Here is a 27,922-nt window from a genome sequence, read left to right on the forward strand (position 1 = left end):
AGGAGGAAGGGAGCGGAGCTTTTCCCTCAGAACTGACCCAAAAACTGAGTCATGGCTGTACACAATGCAAGTTCCACCTCTTCTTTTTCCTGCACCCCAAGCACAAACGGCTGGGAGTGCTCTGATAAAGTGTTAACAACCTTGGCCTGGAGCAGGAAGAGGGTTTAGCCATCCACGTCTGAAAAAAGCAAAAAAGGCCCTAAGAGCCTACAAGGTCAAAAAGCAGAAGACATTTAAAATAAGCAAAGGGAAGATTTAAGAAAATTTGTATTAAGTACATGTAAAACACAACAGCAGTGAATAAACACAAATGAAAGGGAAATGAAATGAACAAAAATGAAATGCCAGGAAGTACCATTTACATTTTAAGGAAAAAAGGAGGGTTTTTTTTCACTAAACAGCCTTGAGGCAGCACAGGAAAATAAAGCACATTCATATATGCAGTGAAAGAGAAGAAAATGGAACACTTAGCCCTGACTCATTTGAAACAACCAACCCAACAAAAAAAGCCCACACCCCAAAACACTGAGATTCCTTTTCAAAAAGTAATTTTATTCAAAACAAATGGAAGGACTTCACCGTGCAACTCCAAAAATAAGACAACAGCATAGGATGATCTGAGATAAAATGAAGGACACCTACAGTTGTGTCAAGAGGCAAAAATTAACAGTGACTGCTGTAGTTAAAAACGGAAGAACAGCGGCAACGCTGCAAATCTCAATTTTGAGATTTTACATACGGCATCTACCTACAAATTACCTGCAGAGGATGAATAACAAGGCCAACAAATAATGTAACCCCTGTCAGCACCTGTGGATCTGAAAGCCATCATCTTCCCTTAGTACAGAACAGCGTTTTTATACCCAAAATTCCAGAAATGAATAGCTGAAAGGAAAGCAGGGGAAATGCCTGTCCATGTGGTGATTTAGCTGTATCTACATTACCACTGCACTCTGGTAAGAACACACAAGCAAGTCCCACTGTGTCCCTCCATGGGCATTACCCAGAGTGCCTGAAGCACTAAAATGCCTGGTCAGGGATCTTTTCACCCTGAAAAATTCATCCAGAGTACAGTACCAACAACTGGGACAATGAGTCTGCCAACAAACCTGGAAGTTACTACTTCAGCCAAAAGAGCAAGGCAATAGAGTCATGACAATTCAGCTTGAATCCCTGCATACCCTGGGATCACACACTGGGGAAAAAATGTACAATGAAAACATACAATGAAAACCCACCAGAGAAGCAACATGAAAATCCAAGTTTTATTGGATCCTAAGCAGCATGTAACACGTTTGAGATACCTAAATGAAAACAAAACTTTGGGATCCCTCCAGAAGAAAAAAACGCAGTTTCAGCCCCTGAATACATAAATTTACACAGAAATTCAGTGATGTTTCCGTTGTTTGTAGGTATTTTCAGCGCCATCAATGAGCACCATACGCAACAGCAACACTTCCACAAGACTCCTAAACCCAACAACAACAGGCTGGAAATACACCCAGACATGTCTAAGTAAAGAGACACTGAGCAACCGCTGGGAAACAAGAGGGAAAAGGACTTTATTAAAGGGAAGAAATTAAACCACTGCTTCATCCTTTTAGGGTGGACAGAACCAGATATATGTAATATAAACACTTTCATGCTTGCAAAGTGATGGATAGGGGTGGAGGGAGGAACACTGCTTAGGAAAAGCAGTTGTTGGAGTACACTGGAAAGTGACGTTATTGAATTCACAGAATTTTAATAATTCAGCAGCTCAATGACCAGGAGGAGTCACTGGGAGATTAAAGTGAACACATCATGCTCTCCTGGTATATCCACACAGAAACATCAACCACTCAAAAGAGACCAGCATTTGCAAGAACAGTGAAACTGGAGACACAGATGTTTGGCTCGTGAGGTACGAAAAAACCCCGAAGAGAATGTATAAATAACATTATACACACAAGCACAAAAAGTGCTTAGTAACGCTTTGTGAGGAAAAAGAAGGAAATTAAGTATTAATAGAGGCCTAGGACATTCTGGATCTGTGAGGAAATGTTCTAGAGAGACTAAGAGGAAAATATTTGGAATGTTATTTAATTTTATCTTTCATTCATAAAGAAGATTTTCATCAAGAACGACAGAAAAAAAATCCAAGGGTTTAAGAAAAGCAGCAGTTTCCTCTGGATAGAAACAAATTTGTAAAACCAAGTACAGATGCAGTAAGACCAAAGAACATTGACAAACAACATACGGCCAATTATTGCTTTAAAATGCTTAAGATAAGCGTAAGGGTGGAACTTAGGAGATTTAGGAACACAATCCTTTCCAAAATTCAATGGGACTCAAAATTACCAGCCGACTGAGTGGCAGGATTGCACACATAGCCATGAATGGCAACAGCTTGAAAAGTGGGAGGGTGGCGAAGCAGGGTGTCATACAAAGATTGTGAAGACTGCACACATTTGTTCACTTTATGCCATGCAGCACTGACCTGGAAGGAAGAGTACGTGGGAGGGTGAAATGTTCTGGCAATAAATTAAAGCGGAGGGGAGGGGAAGATAGAAGAGACTAAAACTCTGAGAGATACAGCTAAACACTCATGAAGAAGCTCAGGGAAGCAGACAGCCCAAAGAAGTCTTGTTCACTGCATATTTAAAAACAGAGCGTGAGCCCTCTACCTAAATCCTGATTTCTGCTAATGAACCTTTATGCTGCTAGAATGTTGTGAGTTAGAGACAATAGAAGCAAGTTTTGTGCCCTCAGTCGCACACTCCAAAAGAAAAAAGAAAAGTAATCACCAAGTAAAGAAAATAAAGCCCTGGAATAAAATTGCCATTTAAACGATTTATACACTGCCACCACGCCCCTAAAAAACCCACAAAACCCAACAACGAACCCAAACCAAACCAAACACCTTCTTGGAGGAATTTATTTCAGCATTATCTGTGAAGGCCACTTCTTGGATCATGTCAGAGCAGCTTTTGTGAGAAAGATATTATATCTATTTCTAAGCCTCAGAAGAGAGCAATGAGAAATACACGTGAACCATGCAATCTTGTTTATTCAGAAGAGGTGAGAGAAGCTATATCCATATTCCTTTATAACTTTTAATTTCCTCCTAGGTTGTGTGCATAACCTAGCTCTGATTGGGACTGAGACAGGATAGAGGCTATGCAGCTTCTTGTGCTAATATCCATATAATTTCCAAGGGACACAAATTTCACCAAATATGAAGAAAATAATAAATAATTTTTATCATCTGAATCACTTCCACAGAGTGAATCTCACACTGCTGCCTGTAAAAGAATTTTGGAGCTTCATAGCTGAGATCAAGAGTGGCTACAATAGTCCGTGTAAGATGATGCATTTGAAAGCAGTAGGAACTAATCAGGATTTACGTAGGAGTAATGTAATTTATGAAGTAAGTTGTATCATTGTATTTCCATAAGAAGAAAAAGATCAGTCCAGGAGATCCCCATGCCCTCCTGTTTTAGAGTATCTGGCACCACCAGGAACTCCTATTTGCATGAGCTCTCAAGGCAGGCACAACCCTGCTCTGCTGATGTTGTGATTTGAAAGGATCAATTTAGCAGTCAGGAAATGCTTCACCATAACTTCCAGTTATCCCTTGTTTTTATCTCTTCTCCCCACAACAATATTTCTTTCCTGGTTTCAACTCAGTCTAACTTTCCTGCAGTTCTTTAGGTGACTTGGCCACTTACTGGTCTCATTTAGGCTGCACACAACCCTCTCATTCTAAACGGAGTTAAATTCCATTATCTAAATACAGGATTGCACTTAAAACCAAGACTTCTGCTCCATGTCAAACACTGGGACCTCCATGAACTTACCTATTTCCATAAAATGCATAAAATAAAAAGTTTGTCTAGCTATTCCTTATTCTGTTGAACCAAACTCAAACTTCATAAATGGAAGTGCATTTACAGAAGAGAGGAACACAAATAAAAGTGGAAATAGCTTGAGCAAGACACTGATTTAACCAATCTGCTAAAATGACTTACAGGTTTTTTTCAGAGTTTACAAATGTACGAAGTTCTACTTCAACTCACTCTTCACTCAAGACAATAATCTACCATCACTGACCAAATGATCCTTGTGCTATTCTGTTCCATGATTTCCTTCTCATTTTTAAGGGCAATTCATCAGGTGTTTTTCAGATTTCCTTCTGTATTGCACTGACCCTCTACATATTTGTATTAATACAAACACAGTGCCACAAACATGTTCCTGTCACCTAAATGCTCACTCTCCTCTAAGGCTTGAAATGAAGAGGAAAAAGAAATCAGATTTATCAAGCAATAGATATTTGCATTCTGCTTTAAAACTGGCCCTAAAATTACAGTGGCAATATATGGCTACCAAGGATTCATTCTAACCACAGAACTCAGGAACATGAACTTGTGTGATTTGTTCTGGAGACCTCCAGCATACACCTTGACATTATTTTTACTGCCAACAGAAAGTCCTCATCTCTGTCACCAGCTCGGAGCTCAGAACACTTCGGGCACTATTTTCAAGCACTTGTAGTAACAATGTTCCTTAAAGAAGAAATAAAACCAGCTATCTAAATGTCAAATATTGGGCTGTCAACTATGATGATAACACACATCCATTTCAACAGAGCTAAAATGAGCAAAGAAGTTATACCTCTCTGCCAAGCACCAAATCTCTCCAGTATGTTTTAAACCAATGGGATAAACTGGAGTCTCAGGTGACAGGGAGAATATCAGTGAGGCTGACAGAGAAGGCTACGAGTATGTGGGAATGCAGAAATGCCCTCTTGCACACCCTTGGTCATGTCACACCCTGTATCCCTTCATGCCAACAGCATCCTTTTTTACTCTGTGTTGAGTGATCACAAATTCCCCAGACACACAAGTGATCAGCATCTACCACTCTTGTCCTCTTCCTGAACATAAAAAACAGAGCCAAAAGAAAGTGAAAACCTCAGGGAAAAAAACCAAAACAAAACGCACAACAGGAATCAGGATATGCTTCTTTCTTTTCACTGTGGGTGCAATCAGGTGAACTCCTTTCTGCTCAGAATGAACCCAGAAGATGTTTCTTCCTTCATCTGTTTCTTGATCCGCCCAAACATTTTTCTTCTCCCTACCCTAGGGAAGCCTTTCAGTGCCACAGCAATCCCATCACAGCAGGGTGGCTGACTCCATACAAGGCTGACAGCAACCTTCTCCCAGCTGCATGAGCTCCAGTCTCTGTCCTGTTGAACCTCAGCTCTGCCTTTGCCCATCCAGCTCAAGCACAAAAAACAGTACCAGAAAAAAAGCACAATGAACAGCGAGCTGACACTCCCCTCAGCACAGCCAATGACATCTTCCTCTGTTCCACCAGCCACAAAACAGCTCTCAACGTGCTGTAGGAAAAGGCCAGAAGCCAAACAACCATATCGCAGTGGAAGAGAACTACAGAGAACAAGGTCATTCCCCCCCCAGTGCCTCAGGACCTTGAAACACTGAGGAGTTTGTTCAGTAAAAGCGGAGGTGAACAAGCCCTGTGCTTGTTCCACCAGTCTCTGCCAATCTCATGAAGGAGAAAAGTCCTATCTGATCAAGCATCTGGTATTTAGCTTTAACACTAACCACAAGGAGTAAGACACACCAAGTTCCACTGAGTTTTACAAGCACTGGAAGGCAGTGTGGCCACTGTGGGAAGAAGAGACAGGCAAAGGCTGAGGGGAAAGCAGGAACTTGCTTGCTCTAGGTTAGAGAAAGAAGGAACACAGCTGGGGAAAATAAAAAAAGCAGCCTGGAGGTAACACAGATTAATCTGATACTTGAGAGTGAGCATGAGGCATCACTCCTTTGGGGCACAAAAGCAGGGAAACAAGCAGAACAAGCTCTTTGCAGCCCAGCTGTAACTACAAAAGCAGAGGCATCTGCTGTTCTGCAGTAGGCAGATCACCATCTTGCATCCCTACCATGGATGCAATCCTTCCAACTCACCTGGCAATTAAAGCAATTAGCTGCTGAGGCTCCGCCTGAATTTGCCCTGTAGTCACTACTGGCTCTCTGCCCTTCCAGTCAAACTACAGTGAAACAAAAGGGTCTGAAACTTCAAAAGAGTCTTTGTCCAAGCCCCTCCTCCCAAAAACACCCCAAACCCTGAACTAAATACATTGTGCTCTAACACAGTGTCTTCTGGCTGTGACGACTGACCATTGTGATTTTCCCCAGACAGCAGCAGCCATAAAACACAAAGACACACCAGCAACAATGAGAGAGAAACAGCACCACAGGGGAAGGGACCATCTTAAGAACTTTCTGCCCCGAATGCAAGGTTAGAAAAATATCCCTTACCAAGAGTAACAGTGCACATGAATAAAAATAAGCAAGTCAGACACAATCCATTATACAGATCAAAAAAACCAAAACCCAACAGCAACAAAAACCAAGAGAACCCAAAAATCAGGGCAGCACGTCTGATAAGATGGAAAGCCTGCCTCTCTTCTGAAAGGTGGAAGGCAGAATCATGACTCACTGGCATCAGATTAGTGGATCTCATTGAAACGGTGCCCTGCTGCCCACAGTTCTCCTCTCATTCTGGTACTACATGAAATTGCTTCAGCAAACCTACTACCAAAGGCCCTCTGCACCCTTCGGGGGTTCATCTGTGAGGCACCACACAAGAAGACTGATTATGCACTATCTGCTTCATAAAAGTGTACAGAAACAGGAAGGGATTTACAGTTCTGAAATAGCAGTCCAAGACACAAGACTTAGTCAAGTAGTTTTGTGCCCAGCCTAGCTCTGGCAAAGCAAGCAGATGTATTTATATTTCAGTCTCTAGATGAGGCAAAGTCATTTTCCACTGGCAAAGGCTAAAGTTCAGGAAAAAAAAACTGGAACGGGGCACTGGATGTTTCACTTAGCAGTTTTCAATGCATTTGCTGCTGCAAGTAATTAATGAAGATGTTGACATACCATGTATTGGAAGACTCAAGAAATCTTCTAGTTCTGACCTTACGTGTGTTTTGTGATGTGTATTGGTATTAATGACAGATCCGGTTTGGTTTGCACAACAGTGAAAAGAGTAATTATTCAGCTTCAAGGGTACACAGGAAGTGTTGTGGCTTTCTATAGATCAAGAACTGGTGACCAGTAAAAACAAATGGCCTTATACCACAGCAGCACGACTGAGGAGACATTAGAAACCACACCCAGGTCTGTTCAGCCTTGCACTTTGCTGTTTTATTTTGACAATTCTGTATTCCTAAACAGTAAAATTTTAAAAAACCATAATTTTGAATTACTGCACACAGTCATGATACAAAGAAATTTATGAGGCTCCAAATCTGCCAGCCATATGAGTAAAGAGCAGTGCTTTTCTCTACAACATGGTTAGGCCAATGGGGTCATTTTCAAAAAATAAAGGGCTACTCCAAAAATCAGTAATAGCACCCAGGGCAATTTAGGGCAGGTATTTCACACGCTCTCAAGAAGTCTCTGCTGTGGGTGAAGTCATAATGTGAAACTCTTTATCAATCCATTGAGTCACTCTATTTTACAGACTTCATGACAAGGGGTTGAGCTCGTGAGTCTCTCCAGTTTGTGAGAGGGAGGCAGTTCACCACCTCCACAGCCCCTGAACATGAGCACACAGTTGTAACACCAGCAGTGTCTATGGACAAGTGCTTTCCCCTCAGCTGATGATCCCTTTGCACACAACTCCTGCTGCTGTTTGTGTTTTGTCACGTTCAGCCACACAATCTTTGTGTCCCTGCCTCGCCTGCAGCTCTTCCCTATGGAAAGAGAAGGGAGCCTTCCAGTGTGGCGCCTTGGCAGTGCATGTGGTGGGATTCCATTGCCTTGCACTGAACAGGAGCAGAGCTGGGAACACTTACCTGTGACACACAGAGCCCCACAGGATGACACCACCACCAAAAAACCCAAAAAACCCATTCTGGCCAGAGATCAACATGAACGCAAGCTCTTACTCTCACAAAGGCTGAAAGAACGTGGAAGCAGGTCTTGTGAAGAGAGTCATCCAGCCCTCCTAGCAGTTCGTAGCATTTAAATTTACAATTAACTTTTGCTGTGCAAGTTCTCCGAACTGTTAAGCAACATTTTGGTGTAAAACACAAATAAGTAAACTCAAGCAAACAAGCCAAACACACTTGCAAATATATAGGAAATCCCCACCACTTCCTTCTTGCAAGACAAAAAATACCAGTGAACTATCAGGAGAGCAAAAGAACATTTTACCACAATGGCAACCTCATCATGTTAACAAGAGCTGGACACTACAAACTATTCAGTGCTCCTACACTTTGAAAAGCAGAAAAATAGCACTTGTGACCAACATTATCTGGGTTGTTTTTTTTTTTGTGACTGTTCGTAAGTAAAACACCCACAAACCAAAATATTATTACCCCACAGTGCCCAAAAAAACCCCTCTGAGTGCTTTGCCTCTGGTTAGAATAACATTCAGTGAAAACAGGTTCTTTATATACCAAAATATTGCCCAGCAGGCAAAGAGGGGTACGATACAAAAGGCAGGATCTTTGAATGATGTATCTTTAAAAAAAGCCTTCTCTGCTGACTCACTGAGAGTGACACAATCACCTTCTTACACTACTGCCCTGAGAGAAGCACACACGCCTCTGAATCACTGTTATTAACTGGACTGAAGAGGTTTTTATGCTTTCTAATGACAACTGTCACTACCAGAATTGTCACTACAGTTGGCAAGGATAGGTCTACCCAAAACGTTCAGCACCTACTCCATTTTAGCTTCAGTTCCATGAAAAAAGTCTATCAAGCACCCCAAAACACCTCTGGGATGTACAGCTGAGTGCTTCAGGTAAGTCTGCTGGTACCAACACAGAACTGAAAGAGACAAGCCACAGAAATCTAAATACATTCACTTCTTTTAATGAATGGATCAATCTAAAAGAACAAAAGGAATGTTCTAAGAAAGGCCCGTCAGGGAACAATTTTTTCCGGGAAAAGAAGCATCACAGAAATTCCACTGGGCTGCTGTCCCAGAGCAGCTCTATTCAGACAAGCACTCTGCTATTACAGCTCAGTACCCTTCTTTCTCCCTCTTCTACATTTTTACAGAGCTCCACAATCAACAAGATGAGTTCTGCTAGCTCCCCAAATACCCGCAAGCCACCCTGCCATATTTCCTATTCCAACCACAATACTCATTCACAGACAGGAACAGCTCCTCTCTGCAACCATTTCAATCACACAAGTCTGCTGCACACCTATCAACTCACAAAACAAGTTCCCTAACAACGGGATACAACCTTTTGTCTGTCTCTCACCTCAGCCCTAGTTCAGTGCTGCATCCCAGGTGAAATGACTCGATTCACTGTTCACACTGCAGGTTACTTTATACACACCCACAGGCAAAATCCAGCTACACCACACCATGTGAGCCCTTCCTAATACTCCAGCTGGACATAATAGTGCCTGCACAATAATTTCTTATTATTGGGACCAGTATTTTATCTAGCCTTGCACCTATTTTATCTATCACCTGCAACTCACAAGCCTGGGCCAGAGGCAATGGTTTACGGCCTTCTAAAACAAAAAAAAAACCATTAAATGGTGTGAGAGAGGCCACCATTAACCTGATCTGCAGCCAACAGTATAATGTCAAAAAATTACTTAAAGCAGGTTATTCCTTCCTCAAGCAATGCTGAAAATGCTAACATGATTATTATAACACCTGTACTTGTCTGACCAGCTCCCCAGTGGGTGGCTTCTATTCTTGTCAAAGTGACTTAACCATTAACCCCATTTAAAGATGATCTAGCTAATTGGGACAAATTTGGCCTTGGTCTCAGGCTGTAGTGCGCAGTGCAAACCTAGGTAACAGAAGTCAACCCAATGAAATGCTTTTGTTAATAGAGTCATCATTTTATCTATTTTTAAGAGGAGTTCTTAAAGGCTGAAAAATTATCCTCTACAGGATCTGCAGTTGAATTTTAACTCCACTAATCATGAGTTTGAGGTCCCAGAATAAACAAAATAATAATAAAAAAAAGTAACTGAACCATCCTTCTCAAAACTGAGTTTTGTCCTTCTGTATCTCTCCACACACCACTGCTAGCAAAAGACTGCTAACACACAGGAAAGGCTAGGACAGCCACTGAAAATTATTCTGCACTTCTTAAGTCAGTAACAGAACATTTTATTTAAAAGGCAGTAAAAAAAAAAAAACAGTGGAACACACCTCAAGATGTACTCAGCTTGTTGGATTAGTTTAAGCAAGCATTAGCAAAAAAACTCAGTAATTTCACTCTTCCAGACAACCCACTGACAAAAAGTTGTCTGGGAGCAGCTGGTCAAAATCTTTTGTTAAGATTCTGATTCTGACCCAAAAAGTGACTTGCTAAATCACAAAAATATTTTGCATGTCTTTTTTTTTTCTTCAATAAAGTATTTCTATGCTAATTACTTATTTCTTTCAATTCCTTTCAGCCATTTTCTGAGCTTCTTTTTCTTGCACTCTTTCTCATTTCACTTCTGGGTTTTTTTGTTGTTGGTTTTTTGGTGGGTTTTTTTTTTTTTTCTGGTGAGAAAGAAAAGGAAGCTAGGACACCAAAAATGCTACAAAATGATTACTGATAGTGATTACCTCCCATCCTTAGTTCACCAGTATTCCAAGCAAAACAACAAATAACAAAATTCTTGCTGTTTAGCAGCTAGAACCACTCAAGCTTCTGGAAAAAGAAGTATTTTCCCCTCTTCTAACACTCCTTCCATACATTCCAGTTCTCTGAACATCTGCAAACATTCTCCTTCCATGTCAATGAAACTCATCCAGGAATTAAAGCTGTTTTGTTTTGGCTTTTTTCCACAGAAGAGCTCTTTTCTTAACTGGTAGGAAGTGACACCCAAAGATGCCTCATAAGCTACTACTTAAAAAGCCTTAAAGCTTGCTGTGATACCACACAACACCTCTTCTATTTCTCTGTTTAAACAGTGTCCCCTCCCTCTGCTGCTGTCCAAGAGTCTTCTTCCCCAGCCCTCCAGCACAAGGGGATTAACAGCTTTCAAAGGAAGCACTGAAATGAAAACAGTGCTCAGGTTCTCCTTCCTGCAGCTGAATATCTGAAGGTACTTTTGGTGCCCTCTGTAGCCAGGACAACAACAATAACTACCCTTACTACTATTACAGGTTCACATTTTAAGCTTAATCATGTAGTTTAACTGAAGTGCCCTACTAACAAGATTAGGCATTAGGAAAAAAATTGTTCCCTGTGAGGGTGGGGAGGCCCTGGCACAGGGTGCCCAGAGAAGCTGTGGCTGCCCCTGGATCCCTGGAAGTGTCCAAAGCCAGGCTGGACATTGGGGCTTGGAGCAACACCTGGGATAGTGGAAGGTGTCCCTGCCTGTGGGAGAGGGGTGAAACAAGATGATCTTCACATTCCCCTTCCAACCCAAACCACTCTATGATTCTACGAATGCAACGGAAAATCAGCAGCACGGATGGAATTTGAAGATCCCTTCCCCACCGGCTATCAACAGAAACTATGAAAATCTTCTACAATGTAAATATCTGCTAACAAAGCCAGCAGTGACATATTCCAAAGTCAGCTGGTGCAGTGAAGGAACAAATTAATGTGGAATGAACCAGTGAGGCCCTCAAGCAGATCACTTCCTACAACACCACGTTTACTCTTGGTTTTGATGCAACTTCTGGGTTTCCTCTTAATGGTCAAATGAAGATGCTTTAGGTGCAAAGCTGCCTGCTGCAATTTTGTTTGCAATAAAAATATTAAGCGGCACCTTAGACAATTAAATTCTTGCTCTGAGGCACCTCTTACCATTAGAGTCCTCCACTTCTTCAGCAGGAGTGTGGTTCTTGGAGGTGTGGTGGGCGTGTGAGGCTGCAAGGTTGACAATGCGGGGTCTTGGTAGTGTCAGTGCTTTCCCATGCACTTTCAAGGAGTGCTCTTTCAGCTGGCTGATTGTCATGGTGGAAAATGAGCAGGAGGAACATTTGTAGGCATGTTCACCTGGGTGAGCGAAATACAGGCAAGTCATCAGCTCACAAAAGAAACAAAATGGGGCCCTCACACTTCTCTTACTGAACTTGGCAGTAAAATTCCCATGGACTCTTCAGCGAAAGAATGATCCCAAAGAAAACAAGCTATGCATGTCTCCTTGCTGGAGCAGTCTGGAGCCTGTGGGTGTAGACACCTGCTTTGGACCAAAGCATCACTTTCTGACAACTGCAGATCCTTGCACAGCAGCTGAAGTCAAAAAAACAGAGACCAGACTCTTAGCATGCCTGTGTTGCATGGTATGGGAAGAAAACAGACTCTGGGATGAAAATGGAGTCACTTAACCACGGCACTTCCAAATTTCTTTGGGAGCACAGCAACTAGAGATGGTGAAGTCACTTGTTTCTGCATGCAGCACATCCAGCGTCATTATTAATGAAGCAAGAAGGACACTACAAAACTTTTAACAAAGGGCCCTCCACAGAAAAATAAGAAAGAAAAAAAAAATTTAAAAAAACCCCCGCCAGTGTGGTGTAATTACATTTGGGAAAGGTCACAGTTTTCCTTGTGAAAAACCTGCCATTAGGCAGCAGTAATCTTCACAAAAGTGGCAACCAAGTCAAGGTTGTGAACACAGCAAGGCCAAGTACAAAGGGTGTACCTACGAGGCTGTGTGGAAGTGTGTTATGAAAAAGCACTAAAAGGAGTGAAAGAACAGAAGTAATGCACAGTAGTGGATTTAATTCTGAACACATTCCAAGCCATAGAGACAGCAAACAAAGGGAAACAAATCTTGATACAAGATTTGTTTTGCATGGAGGCATGGAGGCAATTGGAACACAAAGTGAAACTGTCCCAACACAAACAATGTGATATTATATACAGGTGCCAAGTTATTGTTTTGGAAGTGCCACTTCCATGTACAAGAGTAACACTGGCCACATATGAGTCATACATAAAGTGCCAAAACTAATATAGGAGTGAAATATTCATGAACAGGAACAGAAGAACGAGAGTTCTGGTAATGAACGAAGCAGAAAATGTTTTCCACCTCTCAACAAATCCAGCAAAGAAGGTTCTCAAGCAGCATGGTTTCCCACACCAGAAATAAGTGAACCAAAAGAGAATATGAAAACACACGTGTTGCAGCCAATCAGAGTAAGCACACCTGAAAGGATTAGCAACCATCCTCCACAAAACTCCCACCCCTGTCTTCCAGAAAAACCACACTAATTGTCAGGACAAAATACAAGCTCTTAGAACGCCCTTTTTTGGTGCACCTGAAAAAGAACAGATCACTCAGAGTCTGAAGTGGTGAAACAAAAAACTGTCCTGCGTGTTTTTTTCAAGTGACATTCCTCACCTGTGCATTGTGTGAGCCACATATTTCCTTTTTACAAACAGAAGTAGAACATTTCTTGAGTAGCACGCACAACGAGTTGTTCAATGGAACATAAAAATTTGTGGACAAAAGATATTCCAAGGTTACAAGATACCAGTGGGATACAGATAGAGACCTTCATGGCTTTGTCAGTGTAAGAGATTCCTGGATGACAACATGCACCAACCAACCATTAACTTAAAAACACCACAAGACATTAAAGCAAATAAAGGATGATTACATACCAAGCAGCCTAGACACACTAATAAATATGCTCACTATTCATTTCAAATGGACATCAAATCATGAAAGGATGTGCCTGATTGCAGAGGAAAAGCAACAGTTTGGCTCAACAGAAGTCTTCTGCACTTTTTTTGACTGCTAGTTTTGCATCTGACAAAGTAATCACATTAATACACATACAAATAAATAAATAAATGCAAGGATTTATGTAGTGGGTCTCAACACTTGATATGTACTCAAAGCATTATGTTCCAGATTACGCAGAAACTGAACAGGCCCAATGCTCTTCTCCTGCAGTCACCCATTTCTGCATTTCCAGAGTAATTACTAATTAAGAAATTGGTAACAAGGATCCCTCAAAAACACAAGCAAAAAAAAAACAACCCCAAAAAAAACCCCCAAAAAAACAAAAAAGAAAACAACAGGTGAAAAAGTTCAAATGCAAACAACAAAGAGCCCGTTTAGAGAAACTGTAAACTGTTCTGCTCCACGCCAAAGGAGATGGCACAACTGGATGGAAAAACAAATGCCAGAAACACTGGTACCAGCTGTCACACAAGAACGGATTTTGTAGTTCACTGAATTTTGATCCATGCCCAGAAAATGAGGGAGAGAGGCAGACTGAGTAAAACACTTCAGGATTCAGGATTTTACAGACTTTTATAAGACCTCCAGGAGACTTCAGGAAAAATTCGGGAGGACTGAAGTTTTAAATTCTAAATAAACGGATAATGAGATGATTGACAATTGACAAAAAAATGGCAACATGAGAGAGTTTCAGAGAACCACCATGTTACTGAAAAACTGGGGAGTCTGAGGAAGTCAGACATTTGTTCAGTAATACATACTTCTGAATGACTGACTCAAAACATACTAAAGCAAAGGTCTGACTGAAAAACATACAAGCAACTTTTCTGTGACGTGACCATTCATTTGGTAGATATGGGACTGAGGCAGAAACACATCTGTAAGCCTTTGGAAACCCTATTACCCAAGTCATTGTGCGAGCACTATCTAGGCAACCATGAAATTGTGTTCTTGTACAATGCAAAACACGGCCCTTCAAGGGGTGTCCATCCACTAAACCAAGTTCAGAAGCATGAATTCCTAATAAATAAATCAATGAACTACAGGAAGAGAAGTGTGAAGTAAATATTAGCTGCACGGCAACTTTGGGTCTAAAAATCTGGCAGGTTCAAGCAGGAAGCCCAGCTGTGTAATAGCATAAAGAAAACATTACTTTGTGGTTGGTGAAAATAAAGAACCATGGCTCCTCCGTACAGGATGTGGGATTCTGTGACCTGGAACTGCTGTATACAGTTGGATTTCCTAGAAGGGACAGAATGCCATGGTCCCATAGAATGGGAAGGTGGCAAAAGTTGAGCTAATCTGTTTTATCCATCCAAGTACAGAAACTGGCACAAGCTCTGTGAAATCCAAAAAAAATACAGGAAACAAAGTACACAAGACCATCAATCCCTCCTATACTTCTGTAGATGACAAATGCCTTTGGATCAATGGCAACAGTTAATTTTTAGTTTTTTTTTTTTTTTTTAATCAGCAGACAGCTAGAAATTTCTTATGCCTTTTCCCCCCATTTTTCCACCTTCCTCCTCCACCACAGCCAGAGTATATGACTTTAAGCAAGCAAAAAATAGAAAAAGGAACATTCTTGTAGTCCTTTTTGTCAGAAACTCCTGTTCAAGGAGTTCCTAGTCAAAAGTTTTTAACAACTGGGCTGGTTTTCAGGTTCTCAGACTGGTCACTATTCTATTATTTGCATCAGAGTGCATGTTTGGATTGCAAACCAAAGGATAACCTTTCAATTCAGGATGCATGACGGTGCCAAGAGTCTACGGCCGAGGAATAAAGATGAGGAAATCCTGAGTCTCATTTTTTAATGATCAACGGTGCAACAATCTCAGGTGACCTACTCTGTGTGACACATCACCTTCCCAGTTCCAGTTCCTCAGAAGCATGTCTGCTTGCTTGCTTGCATGGATTCCATACTGAAATACAGAGATTTGCAGATTTCCATGTTTGGTAATGCAATTCTGACATTCTCAGTCTGTTGCACACAGACCTGACTCCCAAAGTTTGCAGTGTTTGGTTATAACATGAAAACCAGCATAAGACTCTACCAAAACCAAGGTGCAGTTCACAGTCTTTTTCCCAGAGTCACCTAAAGCACAAACATAAATACAAAGAGCAGAGCAAAGCTCACTGCCAATTTTGTTATGGAGTCTATGGTGTTAAGTGATGAAATCCACTTGGAGAAAAGCAGAAATAAGGAAAAAAAAATACCACTCATATAAAAGAAAAGAGAAGAAAGAAGTTCTTGAAGTACCCATCATTTTAAATCCCTGCCCTTCCCATTACCCAAACACCCACTTATCCCAACAGGTTTCACTGGCTGGCAAGCCACGACTGTGGCCTTTGGAAAAAAATCTTACCCAGTTCTGGTGACAAAACACGTGGTTCAACCCAGCATCTGTGATCAGCCACAAGAACAACACGGGCCATTTCAGCTGCCAGGCTGCAAGACTCAGAGAGGAAAAACTTACCAGCGTGAGCCTTGAGGATATGGGTTTTCAGGCGGCTGTTGTAGGAGGACTTGAAGGGGCACAGTTTGCAGCGGAACGGCTTGTGGTGTCCATGGTGGGTCTGCATGTGGCGGTCCAGGCTTGAAAAGAGACAGAAAGGGAGACAAGAAAAGAGTCAACCATTTCAGCCGTCCCTTCAGAGGCAAACCAAAGCACTTTATAGCAACAACAGAACAAGTAAGGATTCTTTCTCATACTCTCTCTTCAACAAACTCAACACATCTGCTTAAACAACAAAGTCAAACCTAGTGTGATGGAAAGGAGCAGAGCTGACACCAGTTCTGTTCATACAGAGAGCAAGCCACCTAAATAAACTTACAGGGCAAGATTAGTATAAACTAAGTTATGCATGACCCAGAAAGAAGAAATATGAAACAGGCAAGAAATTATTTTCTTATGAAATGATCATTATACAGTTTTTCTCCTGCCAAACGTTTTTGTGAAAATATGTCCCCTCTTGTCCTGTTGATCAAGGATTAAAAAAAAATTAAAAAAAAAATATATTTTTTTTGTTGACCAGCTTTACTGAGGAAGCCTTCTTTTGGTTACTGCAGCAAAAGCAGATTAGAGATCCTGCTCTGGGGAGGGTGCCAGCAGGGTACAGTTGATGAGTTCCAGGATTAAAAGGCAGCAGAGTTTCAGAAGCAGCAGTGTAGGAGATTCTACATGAAGCTCAGCAGGAGGAGAAGGGGTGGCAAAGACCAGCCTCTACTTTCTTCAGGGAAAATGGAAGTACCAACAGCCTGAATACAGCGAAGTGATCAAACACTGCTCTCTCCACAATTTGCTGTAGCAGCTCAGTAAAGTTTGGAGGAGAAAAAAAGGATGTTTCCCACATTTTCTAACATAAGATCAAATTCATTCTAACTGAGTGAATCCTGCAGAGCTCTGCAGTTCCTACACTGTGGCTGACAGGCATGAATTCACTGTCTCTGGGTGGCAGGCAAGTAGTCTGAGCCCAAGCTGTAAACATTTCCAGTGCAGCCTCTACTTTGGACACATTTCTGCTTTGTGATCTCGTCTTAGCTTGAGTCATCTCACACACACACACGGTGATGGAACAACAACAGGGCAGAGACACTGCAGGAGTTGCAACTTGCCAAAACTGCCCTCCATCCCCCACTTAGTTCTGGATGTATTTCGGGCATAGTTCTTTTTATTTGTCCCAAATTGTCCTGCTCTTTTATGGAATATCAACATGTAGCTCAAGTAGCAGTTGCTCCAGCCCTGTCACGCTACACAAGATTTCACGTGATCTTTAGTCCCACACTGACAAGAGCATGAGCCAGAAAATCCCTGTTTACGAGAGCTAACACTGAAGCCTGTGTATTCAAACATCTGATAACAGCAAAAAAAAAAAAAAAATAGAAAATGAACTTTATCTCCTCTCAGGGTCACTTCATACAATATAACTTTAGCAGAAATCCAGGATGGGGATTCTGGCAAGACAAAATGCACAGGTTTCCTAGAGAAATGGGGGAAAAATTCTCCTAAATGAGTAAGGCTTTGAATGCCTGCAGTGAGTACTTCACAGAACAAAACTTGTTTTAAATAGCCTCCAGGGAATGAGATTACTTAACAATTAAAGCAGGCTGCCAAAGAGGTATGTAATACATATTAAGCTATTATAAATATATACCTTAAGGTACTCTACATGGCAATAATTAAAACTATATTCACAACCACATACTTTGCCAGCTGCACTCTTCCAAAAGGAGGTTTTAAAGTTTCGTTCAGATTCAGGCTGTTTAAACATTTGGTTTGGTTTCTTTCACAGACTTAATCTCCCAGGAGAATAATTGCATCAGAAACAAAAATAAAAGAAGAAGCAAACAACTTCAACAACAGAAACCACACCTATTATCAAGTTAGGTGATGAGCTCTTCCCTGCCATCCACCACTTTTTGATTTACCCATCCTGCAACTTCTGGGACATGACTTATCCTCTGCAGGAAACAGAGTAACTAGGCACCAAACCCAACAAAAGTCTGATTGTTGAAGCAAGTTTACTGGGCAAACAGCAAGTCCGGCAGGGGCTCTCCTCACTGTCAGCCTTCCCAAAGCAGTACACATCCTTCCCCTAAATCCCTTTCCTACTCTGGGCTGCTCAAGCCCGTGGACCTTCCCAACAAGGCAGACCAAACTGTGGCATCAATTTGCAGTGCTGTGACACCACCAGAAACCTTCCTTTTTAACACAAGGAACTAAAAAAATGCCTTCTCTTCCACATGCATTTGATTGCAAAGTGGTGACATCATCACCAAATTTAAGAGAGAGTGCTGTGAATGCCTACATCAAATGAGTACCTGGATCTGTCTTCTTTTGTTAAAAGAGTGAATAAGCAGCTCTCTCCCCAGACATTAAGAGAAAACACAGACCTGTGAATCAGGTCCAGGATGCCAAAATATAAAATATATCACAAACCCCATTTTGGGGGAGGGGGACACACATTTTTACAATTAAAATAATTTCTAAAACTAACAAAACTAAGTCAAAGCTCAGGGAAACAAATTATAAGAAATGTGACTATTAATGATCAACATGTATCAGACAAGGAAGCAGGGTGAAGGAGTCATTCCTATACCACACTGGTATGAATTTGAAATATTTGTAGACTGAAACTGCATGCCATAATTAAGAAAAAAAAATCTGATCTAAGATAAATTTATGGCACTGTTTTAACAAGAGAAATGAAAACTCAACCCACAAAGAGCTGTAGTAATTACAAACAAGGTAAGTTACATGCAGCAGAAGTTTCTTAAATATGAAAGATTAACTAGGAAAATACTTCTTGGTTTGTTAAGCCTCATGCATTTGACAACGGTGCCTAAAGTAGTGGGCTGCACTGTTTGCCTACTGAAATAATTCTTATTCTTTGGCCTGCATGCCTCTCCCCTACGTGCAAAAAGAGGGCTGACATGAATTCAAGAAAATACAAAGGTGAAATCTTATGAACAGCCAACCATAATGGCCAAGGATATTGTAGGTGGGAACTATGCAAATACCACGAGAAAAGTGTGGCTCAACATCAAGTCGAGCGAGCCCTTCTTCAGTGTCAGCCCACAAAACAGCACTGCTAGCAGGTGATTTTTAGGAAACAAAAGTAAAAGCCACAACTTACTTGTGCCTGAAAGCAGAGACAAAGGAGCAATACTGGCAGCTGTACTTGTCTTCCCGGGTAAACATGGCCAGAGCCAAGTGACTCCTCTCGTGGGATCGCAGACCCTGCATAGACATCAAAACCCGGTCACACTGGCTGCAGTGGTAGCCCCCAGGCCTGGCTTCATCTTCCAGGGATGCTCCATATTCAGCTTCTGTAAATTCCACAATGCCAGGGTCTTTGGCTCCCTCAAAACCCTCCATCAAAGTTGTGTTTGAAGGATCTTCAGCTTCCTGCTAAAAAACACATACCCCCCCAGAGCCATCAATTCTCTCTCCCTTCTGCCCCTCGGTCTTTCCCCTGTGTTCATCAGAACGTCCAGGTTTCCCACTGCATTATTTCTCTAAATATATCCCTACACAAACTCCACATCAATGGCTTTCTGAAATGAAAAATATAAAAAAATTATCTATTCTTGGGAGGGAAAAACATAATTATATCTATTATATACATGCATGCATACGTCAAAAAAAAAAAATCTCACTCCTTGATCAAGATAAATGACAGTTTATTTTGCTCTGGCTGACTGTAGCTACCCTGCAAACTAATATAGTTGTCTACTCCACAGTAGGTTTTGTCCATCAGTGTCGAACTCTAAAGAAAGAAGCCAGTACACTAAGCCCCTAGAAACCTCTTCAAAAATATAGAGCAAACAGAAAAAGTCTTTTTTATTTTCAACTCTCTTTCATAACTTTCCTTTCTCTTTTCTAACCAGAACATGCATTTGTGCAGCTACTTAAATACCCTGTAAGAGCACATTCTTTAGACCGTGGCTCTCAGCTTTTGTTCCCTGATGCAAGATTTCTATTTACTCAAAAGAAAGCACTGACCCTACATAAGCATGACTTGAGAAGCGAGGAGAAGAGGGAAAGGACTCTTAGGAGGGAAGCATCTGAATCTGTCAGGAGTACCAGATAAGAAGGTAAAGAAAGGTCAGTGGTAGGGCAATGAAAGCTCTCTCAGGTGGTGCGAGTTAGGCTGTGGAGGACACGGCTTCCCCATAAAAAGCAGATTATGTCACCAAAAAAGCCCTGTCAGTCAGGCAGCAGGAGTCTCTGACAAGAGCTAGTTCCCACAGCCTTGGTGCACTTTCACTTCCCCTGCCAATAAATATCCTGGAAATCAGACTTTGGGACATCGCCTGTCCTTGGAGATGTCATAGGAGGCACCTCTTTCCACAGGGAGAAAGGAACAACACGTTTGCACCTCATCACCTGAAGGGGATCGCTGGCTCAGCTGGCCACTGACTGTTTTGTTTGGAGCCAGCATGCAAGTTCCAATGTGGAAAGGTGCACACTTCCTCTTCTTAAAAAAAAAAATTTAAAAAATATATATATATAAAAGGAAAATTAACAGCTCTTTTTGAGCTTAACTAAGCAGAAACGTAGCCCAGAAAGTAGCTGAGAGAAAGTTCCCCGCTCATAAACCAAGTCTTTCGGTCATCAACGACATCAACTCCTTTGTGGCTGAGAAGAAATGAGAATTTAAAGAGTCTTCGTGCCCCTGGATCAAGAGTGAAAAAAAGTTAAAACATCTTGAAATGAACCAAACACACTTCAGAAACTTAATGTTAGATTAAAACATCATGCTGAACCGGAATGTCCAGTTCAAAACCCATTCAACTTCACAAGAGCCCTCCACAGGTTATCAACAAGGCCTTTATTTTACACAATGCGAGTAGTTTCAGTCACTTTCAGTCACCTTTAAGGAAGTCTTACCTTTACTGTGGCTGACACAGAAGAGACATTCCCGTATTGGACATGCTTGCGGAGGTGATTACAGATGGCTCGAAGTGTTGGATGGACTTCCACGCAAAATTTGCATTTGTAGCCAACCACCTTCCTCTCCTTGAGTTTTGAAACGTCTTCCAAGTGTCCAAAAGCCTGTTTGAGCACACAAGCACAAATCAATGAAGCAGGTTTTGTCACATCGTTCTTAGGAGCACAGACCAGACTTCAGACCTGACGTTATACTTGATGTCCAGTTCTGCAGAACTGCAAGGTCAATTCCTGTTGACATCATTAATTCCTACCAAGTGGACGAGACATCTGTGCAGAAAAACCCTTCAGTTCATGGTTAACAGCGGTCCTCTAGAAGACCATTCCACTTTAGCCTGAACTGTGCCTTCTCCTCCATGACCCCATGACCTCCCCAACATCTGTGCAAAGCTTTTCCTGCGCAAGTGTATTTCTCAAACTGAAGCAGAAGGAAGGAGGAAAGCGGGCAAGAAATTGAGCAACAATTTGGTCCTCTAAGGCACTTGCCCAAAGCTTCTGTCACCAGACAGGTTTATGTCATGCTCATACTGAGTGCTCAATGAGAAAAAGGACTGAGAGAGAGAAGGTTGAGAAGCAAACTGATATGTTATTCAGAAGGACATGGAAGAAGAGGATGGGACATTTTGTAGAGAATCTGCGACACAGTACATGGCAGCCTTGCCACAAAAGAACAAGCGACTGTCAGACACAGATGGCCCTCCAGAAGCATGGGAGGGAGGAAAGAAGATAAAGAAAATACTGAATGAAGCAGTAGGAAGGAACAAGATTTCCTACAGAACCTAGGGAGATGTGGGGATGGATGAAGAATTAAAGCAGAATGTGTAATTGACTTATGGAACTCACTGGCACTCTGAGTCATCCATTAGCCTGTGGTCATTTGGCTGTCAAAGAGAACATGCAAGTGGGTATTGGTGGGCTCCCCAGCGGGGAGCAGGGGGCAGAGAAAGAGACCAGACACACAAATCCTTACCCTCTCTTGTTTGAAATCTGCAAAAGCACCATCTGCATATTTCTGCTTGCTCAAAAGCTGCTTCCTCCTCTCCTGACGTTTGGCACGCTTCTGGAATTCCTCATTGTGACCATTCAAGTGTGCAGTCAGCTCTGCCGTGCTATGCAGTTTTGTATCACAGTGCTTGCACTGGTAGACAGGGCTCTGAGAGCGGGTGCCGCTTCCAAGTATGGAAAAGTCCCTCTTCAAATCCTTGCTGTGGTGGTCAGTGTAATGCATGCACAGCAGCTCTGCCGTGCTGAAGGACAGCTTGAAACATTTAATGCACCTGAAGGGAAGCCACTCGATTTCCTGAGCCTCAGCCTCCACCTCAGGCTTTTCGAAGTCGTTCCTCTCCTCGGCTGGAGCTGGTTTTTCATGCTCATCAGCGTACACGGCAGTGAAGTATCCCCCCAGCTTGCTGGCATGCTGCTTCTTAGGGAAGACACCAGGGTGACGCTTCATGTAGTGGGAAACAATGCCCTTCTTGCTGAAGGACTGGAAGGAGCAGAGCGAGCACTTCTTCTTCTCTACAGCCCTCCTCAGCTCCTCACTTAGCTGAGGAGTGTCATCCTTGGGAGGAGATGGAATGATCACTTTATTGGGTTTGTCGCTTACCGTCCTGGAGGCTGCCAGGCAGTGAGTGTAGTAAGCATCAATGTCATGTCTTTTCTGGTAGTGTGCTGCAAGCCCTTTGCGGATGGGGTTGGTGTAGGAACATAGAGCACACTTGAAGAGGTTGTTCTTGCCCTCTGGCTGTGCCCGGACATTGTTATGTTTGATGCGGTAGTGCCTGGCTATCCCCTTCCGGGTGGAGCAGAAATATTTGCAGAGCTGACACCGGAAAACTGTGTGAGACACTAAGTGAGAACTGGAGAAATGAGGCGCTGGCATGGAGACCTCTCCAACATCCTCAGCAGCAATTTCTGGGGAGGCCTTGATTTCAGTCACCATGTCTGGCTCCACTGAGGCAGACACCTTTGGTGGCGACTGGGCAAAAACATCAAATTCAGGTTGATTGTGGTACTTCTCGTAGTGGATTTTCAGCTTCTCAAGGGTTCCGTGGGTGTAAGGGCAGAGTTTGCACCGGTAAGCACCATAGCCTTGCTTGAAAATCCTGCTTGTCTCTTCCACATCGTTCTGAGCAATATCAGTCGACTGCTCCACGTCATGCACGAAGTCTTCAGCAGTGACTTTTACTGATGGGTGCCGCTTCTGGTAGTGTGTGAGGACGCCATGAATACGTGTGTTAATGTATGGGCAGTGTCTGCACTTATAGACAGCCCCTGGGTTAATGTCTATGTCCTGAGCAAAGTCTGCTGCTTTCACTTTCATGCCAGGATGCTTTTTGCCATAATGTGTCAGGAGGCCATGCAGGTTGTTGTACTCAGACTGGCACACTGTGCACTGATACGGAGTGGAGGAGATGGCAGGATTTGCAGAAGCCAGCTGGACAGTTTTTTCATGGGAAAGGCTGGGATCCTCTGCACACTCGGCATCCTGATCCATCTGTGATGTTGCCATCTGGTCTTCAGAATCCATTCTGACCCCACCTTCATCAGGCTGTGGCATGGTTTTCTCCACAGAATCTTTCTCCTTAATGATATCTAGCAACACAGACTCATCTCCATTCATGGCCCAAGGGTGAAATGCTTGGTAGTGATTAGTAATATCCCAAATAGAAGATGCTTCAAAAATGCAGTCTCTGCATTTATAGGTCTTCATCTCTGTTGGCATCACTAGGGCAGGAGGGGAAGGATCAGGACCTGCCCAGAGTTTGGTTGCCATGTAGGTATAATCAACATAATGCTCGGGATGTCTCCTTTGGTAATGCACAAGCAAGCCACTTGGCTCAGTGTGTGAATAAATGCACCATTCACAGTGATAACCAGCTTCTATCAAGCCATCCAGAAACGCCCACCTCAGTATGGATGTGACCGTGGCCTTCAGATTCGGGTGGTCTTTCTTAATATGCTTCCTCAATGCATAGAAGTACGGGGACGTGTAGCTGCACTGCCTGCACTTGAGGGCTCTCAGCTTGGACTTGTCCCGCTCGGTGCCGGACGTGTGGGCAGGCAGGCTGCCAGCTGACTTCTTCTGGCTGCGGTCACAAAGGCTCCTGATGGTGGCCGTGTGTTGCCGGATCACATCCGCGTTGGCTTTGAAGTCGCGATGCTTCTTCTGATAGTGGATGAGCACGCCCTTCACAGTCCGGTTCCCGTAATCACAGTGCTGGCAGAAGAACATTTCGTTCTCGGGAGGGTTCACGGAGGTCTCGGATCCGCCGCGGCCCAGCTGCTGCATGGACACCGGTGGCCTCTGCATGCCAGGTGGCAGCTCCCCTGCCCGCATCATGGCTGCGGTCGGGGGGGCCTGCCTGATGTACTTGGCTGTGACCTTGATCTCTGGGTGCCTCTTCTGGTAGTGGACAAGCACCCCCACCACAGAGCGGTTGCTGTAGGAACAGTGTTTGCAGTAGTAGAGCTCAGTAGAGAGGTCTGGGGGTGGTGGTGGGGGAGGTGGAGGCTGAGAAGCCAAGTTGGACAGTTTTGGGGAGATGGGAGCCCCCAGCTCAAAAGACATTTGAGCGAGGGCAGAGCCCCTGTCGACAGAGACTACACGCATGGTCTTCTGGATTCTGAAATATGAGGCTTTCTCTTCGGGGTGCTTTTTCTGGTAGTGCACCAAAACTGAGTGCATGTTAGGGCTTGCAAATGAACACACATCACAGTCATAAACAACCACAGTGTTGACTGAAGGTTCCTTCTGATTTTCACATTCAGGACTGAAGCTCTTGGTGGCACTTTTGTTAAAACCAGCTGGCACACCAGCCCCGCGAGCCACGGGGGTGGAGGTTGCCATAGTTTTTGGAGCAGAATTCAAGATCTCTCTCAGTGTCTGAGACTCCGTGTTCAGCCCTTCTTGCTGCTCAACAACATAGCTTGAAAATATCATTGCATTGTTAATTTTCACTGTGGGATGCATTCTTTGGTAATGTGGCATCAGGCTTCTAACATTTGGGCTTGTGTAAGAGCAGAAGCGGCAGCGGTAGATCAGATCAGAATGATCAAAGTTCAGTACATTCATAGCTTCAGGATGATGCTCTCCATAATGCTGCTGCAGGTCTTCAAAGTTTGTGTAGTCAATGTAGCACTCAAGACAGCGGTACACTGCACTGTGATCATTGGGATCCAGGATGTACCTGAAGCTGAATTTTATGTAGGGATGCATACGCTGGTAGTGGGTGCTAACACTCCTGGCAGATTTGTTGCTGAAATCACAGTGTTTACAATAGTAAAGCCTGCCAGAGTCACTGAACTCCGAATTCTCATTGTTCTGGTCGGTACCGTACATGTTGGACTGGCTCCCCAGAACAGAGGCATTAGGGCTCTGATGGTCCTTCATGCTGACAGCAGAGTAATAGTCCTCCTCATCCTCGGACAAAGTAAGCTCAATCTCTGCCCCGTTGGTGGAATTGTAGTCATGCTGCATGCTCCTGAAGCTTGCCTCCTTCTGGGAATCATTAGCCTCTCTGCCCCACATTTGCTGGGGTGCGTAAGAACTGGAAACCTCTATCATTGGTTCTGTTTGCTCTTCTTCTCTGTCTAACTCCACCTCTATCTCCACCTCATTGTCCTCCTCCTCTTCCTCATCATCCTCCACATTAATCACAGCATCCTCCTGCTGTTTGTTTTGGCTGATCTTGCTCTGCAGGTTGCTCGCTATTTCATCGATTCTAGTTCTCTTTTTCACGGGAGAGAGATCTAAGGGGAAGTCATTTGAGACCTTCCTAGGAGCTTTTGCAACAAAGTTATTTTTAGATGAGAGCCCAAGGATGGAGGTCTGGCTCTTCTTCACCGTGCTGGCAGAGGGGTGAGCATCTGCCTCGCTCTCCTGTGGTGCGTTCGATGGCGGCCCATCGTATTTTGGCAAGTTGTCACAGAACGAATGCTTGTGCTGCTGATGAACTCTGAGGCCTTTCAAAGTGGTGGTGGAATAGTTGCACAACGTGCATTTGTATGGATGCTGTGAATGGGGCTGGGGTGATTGCTGCTGCGGCTGCTGCGGCTGCGGCTGAGGCTGAGGCTGTGGCTGCACGGGTTCCATCATCCCAGCTGACTTCCTGCCGTTGATATTCCCACTCTCAAAAGACACTGTGCTGTCGTTCAGGGACGAGGCAATGCTCTCAGCCTGGGAGTTCATGGTGTCCCAGTCAGATGTTGTTCCTGTGTGACACTGCTTGTGGGCACCGAGCTTCAGTGAGCTCTTGCAGGTGAAAGGGCACTCATCACACTTGTACACCGCCGTCTTCCCAGACAGGTGGATGTTCTCAATGTGACGGGAAATACTTCGGCGGTGCATCGTCAGGAAAGGGCAGAAAGGACACTGGAACCTGTTCATGTATCTTCTAAAGGGAATTCCCTTTGTTTCCAATAGTTTGTTGCCATCAGATCCCATCAGCTGCTCTGCAGACATTCCTGAGGTCTGGTGATCCATGGAGTTTAAGCCATTCTCGCTGTCCATTTCATTTAGCTCTTCATCTGAGCTGGAGTCATTTAGCATACTGCTTGTTTCCAGGTCAGCAGAAGAATTCGTCATATCAGCAATTCCATAGCGGGATCTGTCAGACAAATTAACCATGCCCGAGTTGTGAGGTGACTTAGGCTTTATTTGAGGGTAAGACACAGAAGAAAACTTTGAAGATGTAGAAGAGTTGGGCCTGATAAGAGAATTGCCCATTGATCCCCTGAAGTTTGAGACATTAGCATTCGACATCTCACGTCCTGTTGTGTTCATGGAGATGTAATTCGAGTTTGGAGAGGCACTCTGGGCACTCTTACTCTGCAGCTCGGGTGCACTGGTTCCATCCTGCTGCTGCCTCAGGCTCGACAGTATTTTCACCATGCTGCGGTGCTTCTTCATCATGTGGTCACACCAGCGCTCCCTCCGAGGTGTCTGGTAGCTGCACCACTCACAGCAAAAGTTGCCCCTAGACTTGGTCAGGGGCTTGACCATCGACTCCAAAATGCTCCGCTCCACCACCTCTGCCGGCAGCTCCTTGCAGGGTTCCTGCACTGGCACAGAAGCAGACGATGATTCAGACACAGCAGCAGCAGCAGCAGCAGCAGAAGAAGGAGCTGAACTCTCTTTCAGGTTGTTTTTGTGATACATTTTCTGGTGCTTAATAATCCTTGCACGCCTGGGTGACTTGTAGGTGCAGAACTGGCAACTGAAAACTTTACCAAACCCTTCATGCATCATGATGTTGTAATTTAGGGAACTAGAAGCTGGTGGCCCCACTGAGCTCCCCCCAGCCTGTGCTCCATGAACCTTCCGTGTGTGCTCTATGAGGAGGTTTTTGGAACGGAAGTAACGCACACAGAACTTGCACTGGAAAAACTTGCTGGTTGGTTTAGGATTTGGAGCCATATGCTGCCCATAGAAAGTCTGGCTCTGGCTATAGTAACTTCCAGTCCCCATCTGACTTGTTGCATTTTGCCCTAAAATGAGAATTAAGGTGTATATGTAAATAAATAAAATAAAATAAAAAGGCTTTTCCTCCACCCACCCGGTATGCTTAAGAATGTAACCACATCCTGAACTGACAATAACCACTCCAGGATTCCCTCACTTACTTATGGTAATATCTACAGACCTGGCAATGGTCAGAAAAGTGACCACTGTGCATGTCTACATATAAATGACTGTGGTGTACAGTTTTGGGTGGATAATTACCAAAACTACCTTCTTGGGGGAAAAAATAAAACTAGTACACTAAC

General features: G+C 43.4%; 1 protein-coding gene across 6 annotated transcripts in view; it reads right to left on the reverse strand.

The window, feature by feature from the left end:
• ZNF462 (zinc finger protein 462) overlaps nt 1-27,922 on the reverse strand; it is an 89,611-nt gene that overhangs the window by 22,883 nt on the left and 38,806 nt on the right. For 2 of the 6 annotated variants that reach the window (XM_042028133.1, XM_042028132.1), the window contains exons 3-7: nt 22,125-27,643; nt 21,095-21,259; nt 19,338-19,612; nt 16,178-16,296; nt 11,810-12,001 (exon numbers count right to left, since the gene is read on the reverse strand). In XM_042028133.1, the coding sequence (XP_041884067.1) occupies nt 11,810-12,001; nt 16,178-16,296; nt 19,338-19,612; nt 21,095-21,259; nt 22,125-27,643 (6,270 nt within the window). The remainder of the gene's footprint in view (nt 1-11,809; nt 12,002-16,177; nt 16,297-19,337; nt 19,613-21,094; nt 21,260-22,124; nt 27,644-27,922) is intronic. The other 4 variants (XM_042028137.1, XM_042028134.1, XM_042028135.1 and 1 more) reach the window with 4 other exon arrangements.

The sequence above is a fragment of the Corvus kubaryi genome, unplaced genomic scaffold, assembly GCF_017639235.1.
Source record: "Corvus kubaryi isolate FWS band 111438036 unplaced genomic scaffold, C.kubaryi_AGA036_p1.0 37302, whole genome shotgun sequence".
In the NCBI taxonomy this organism is placed as follows: domain Eukaryota; kingdom Metazoa; phylum Chordata; class Aves; order Passeriformes; family Corvidae; genus Corvus; species Corvus kubaryi.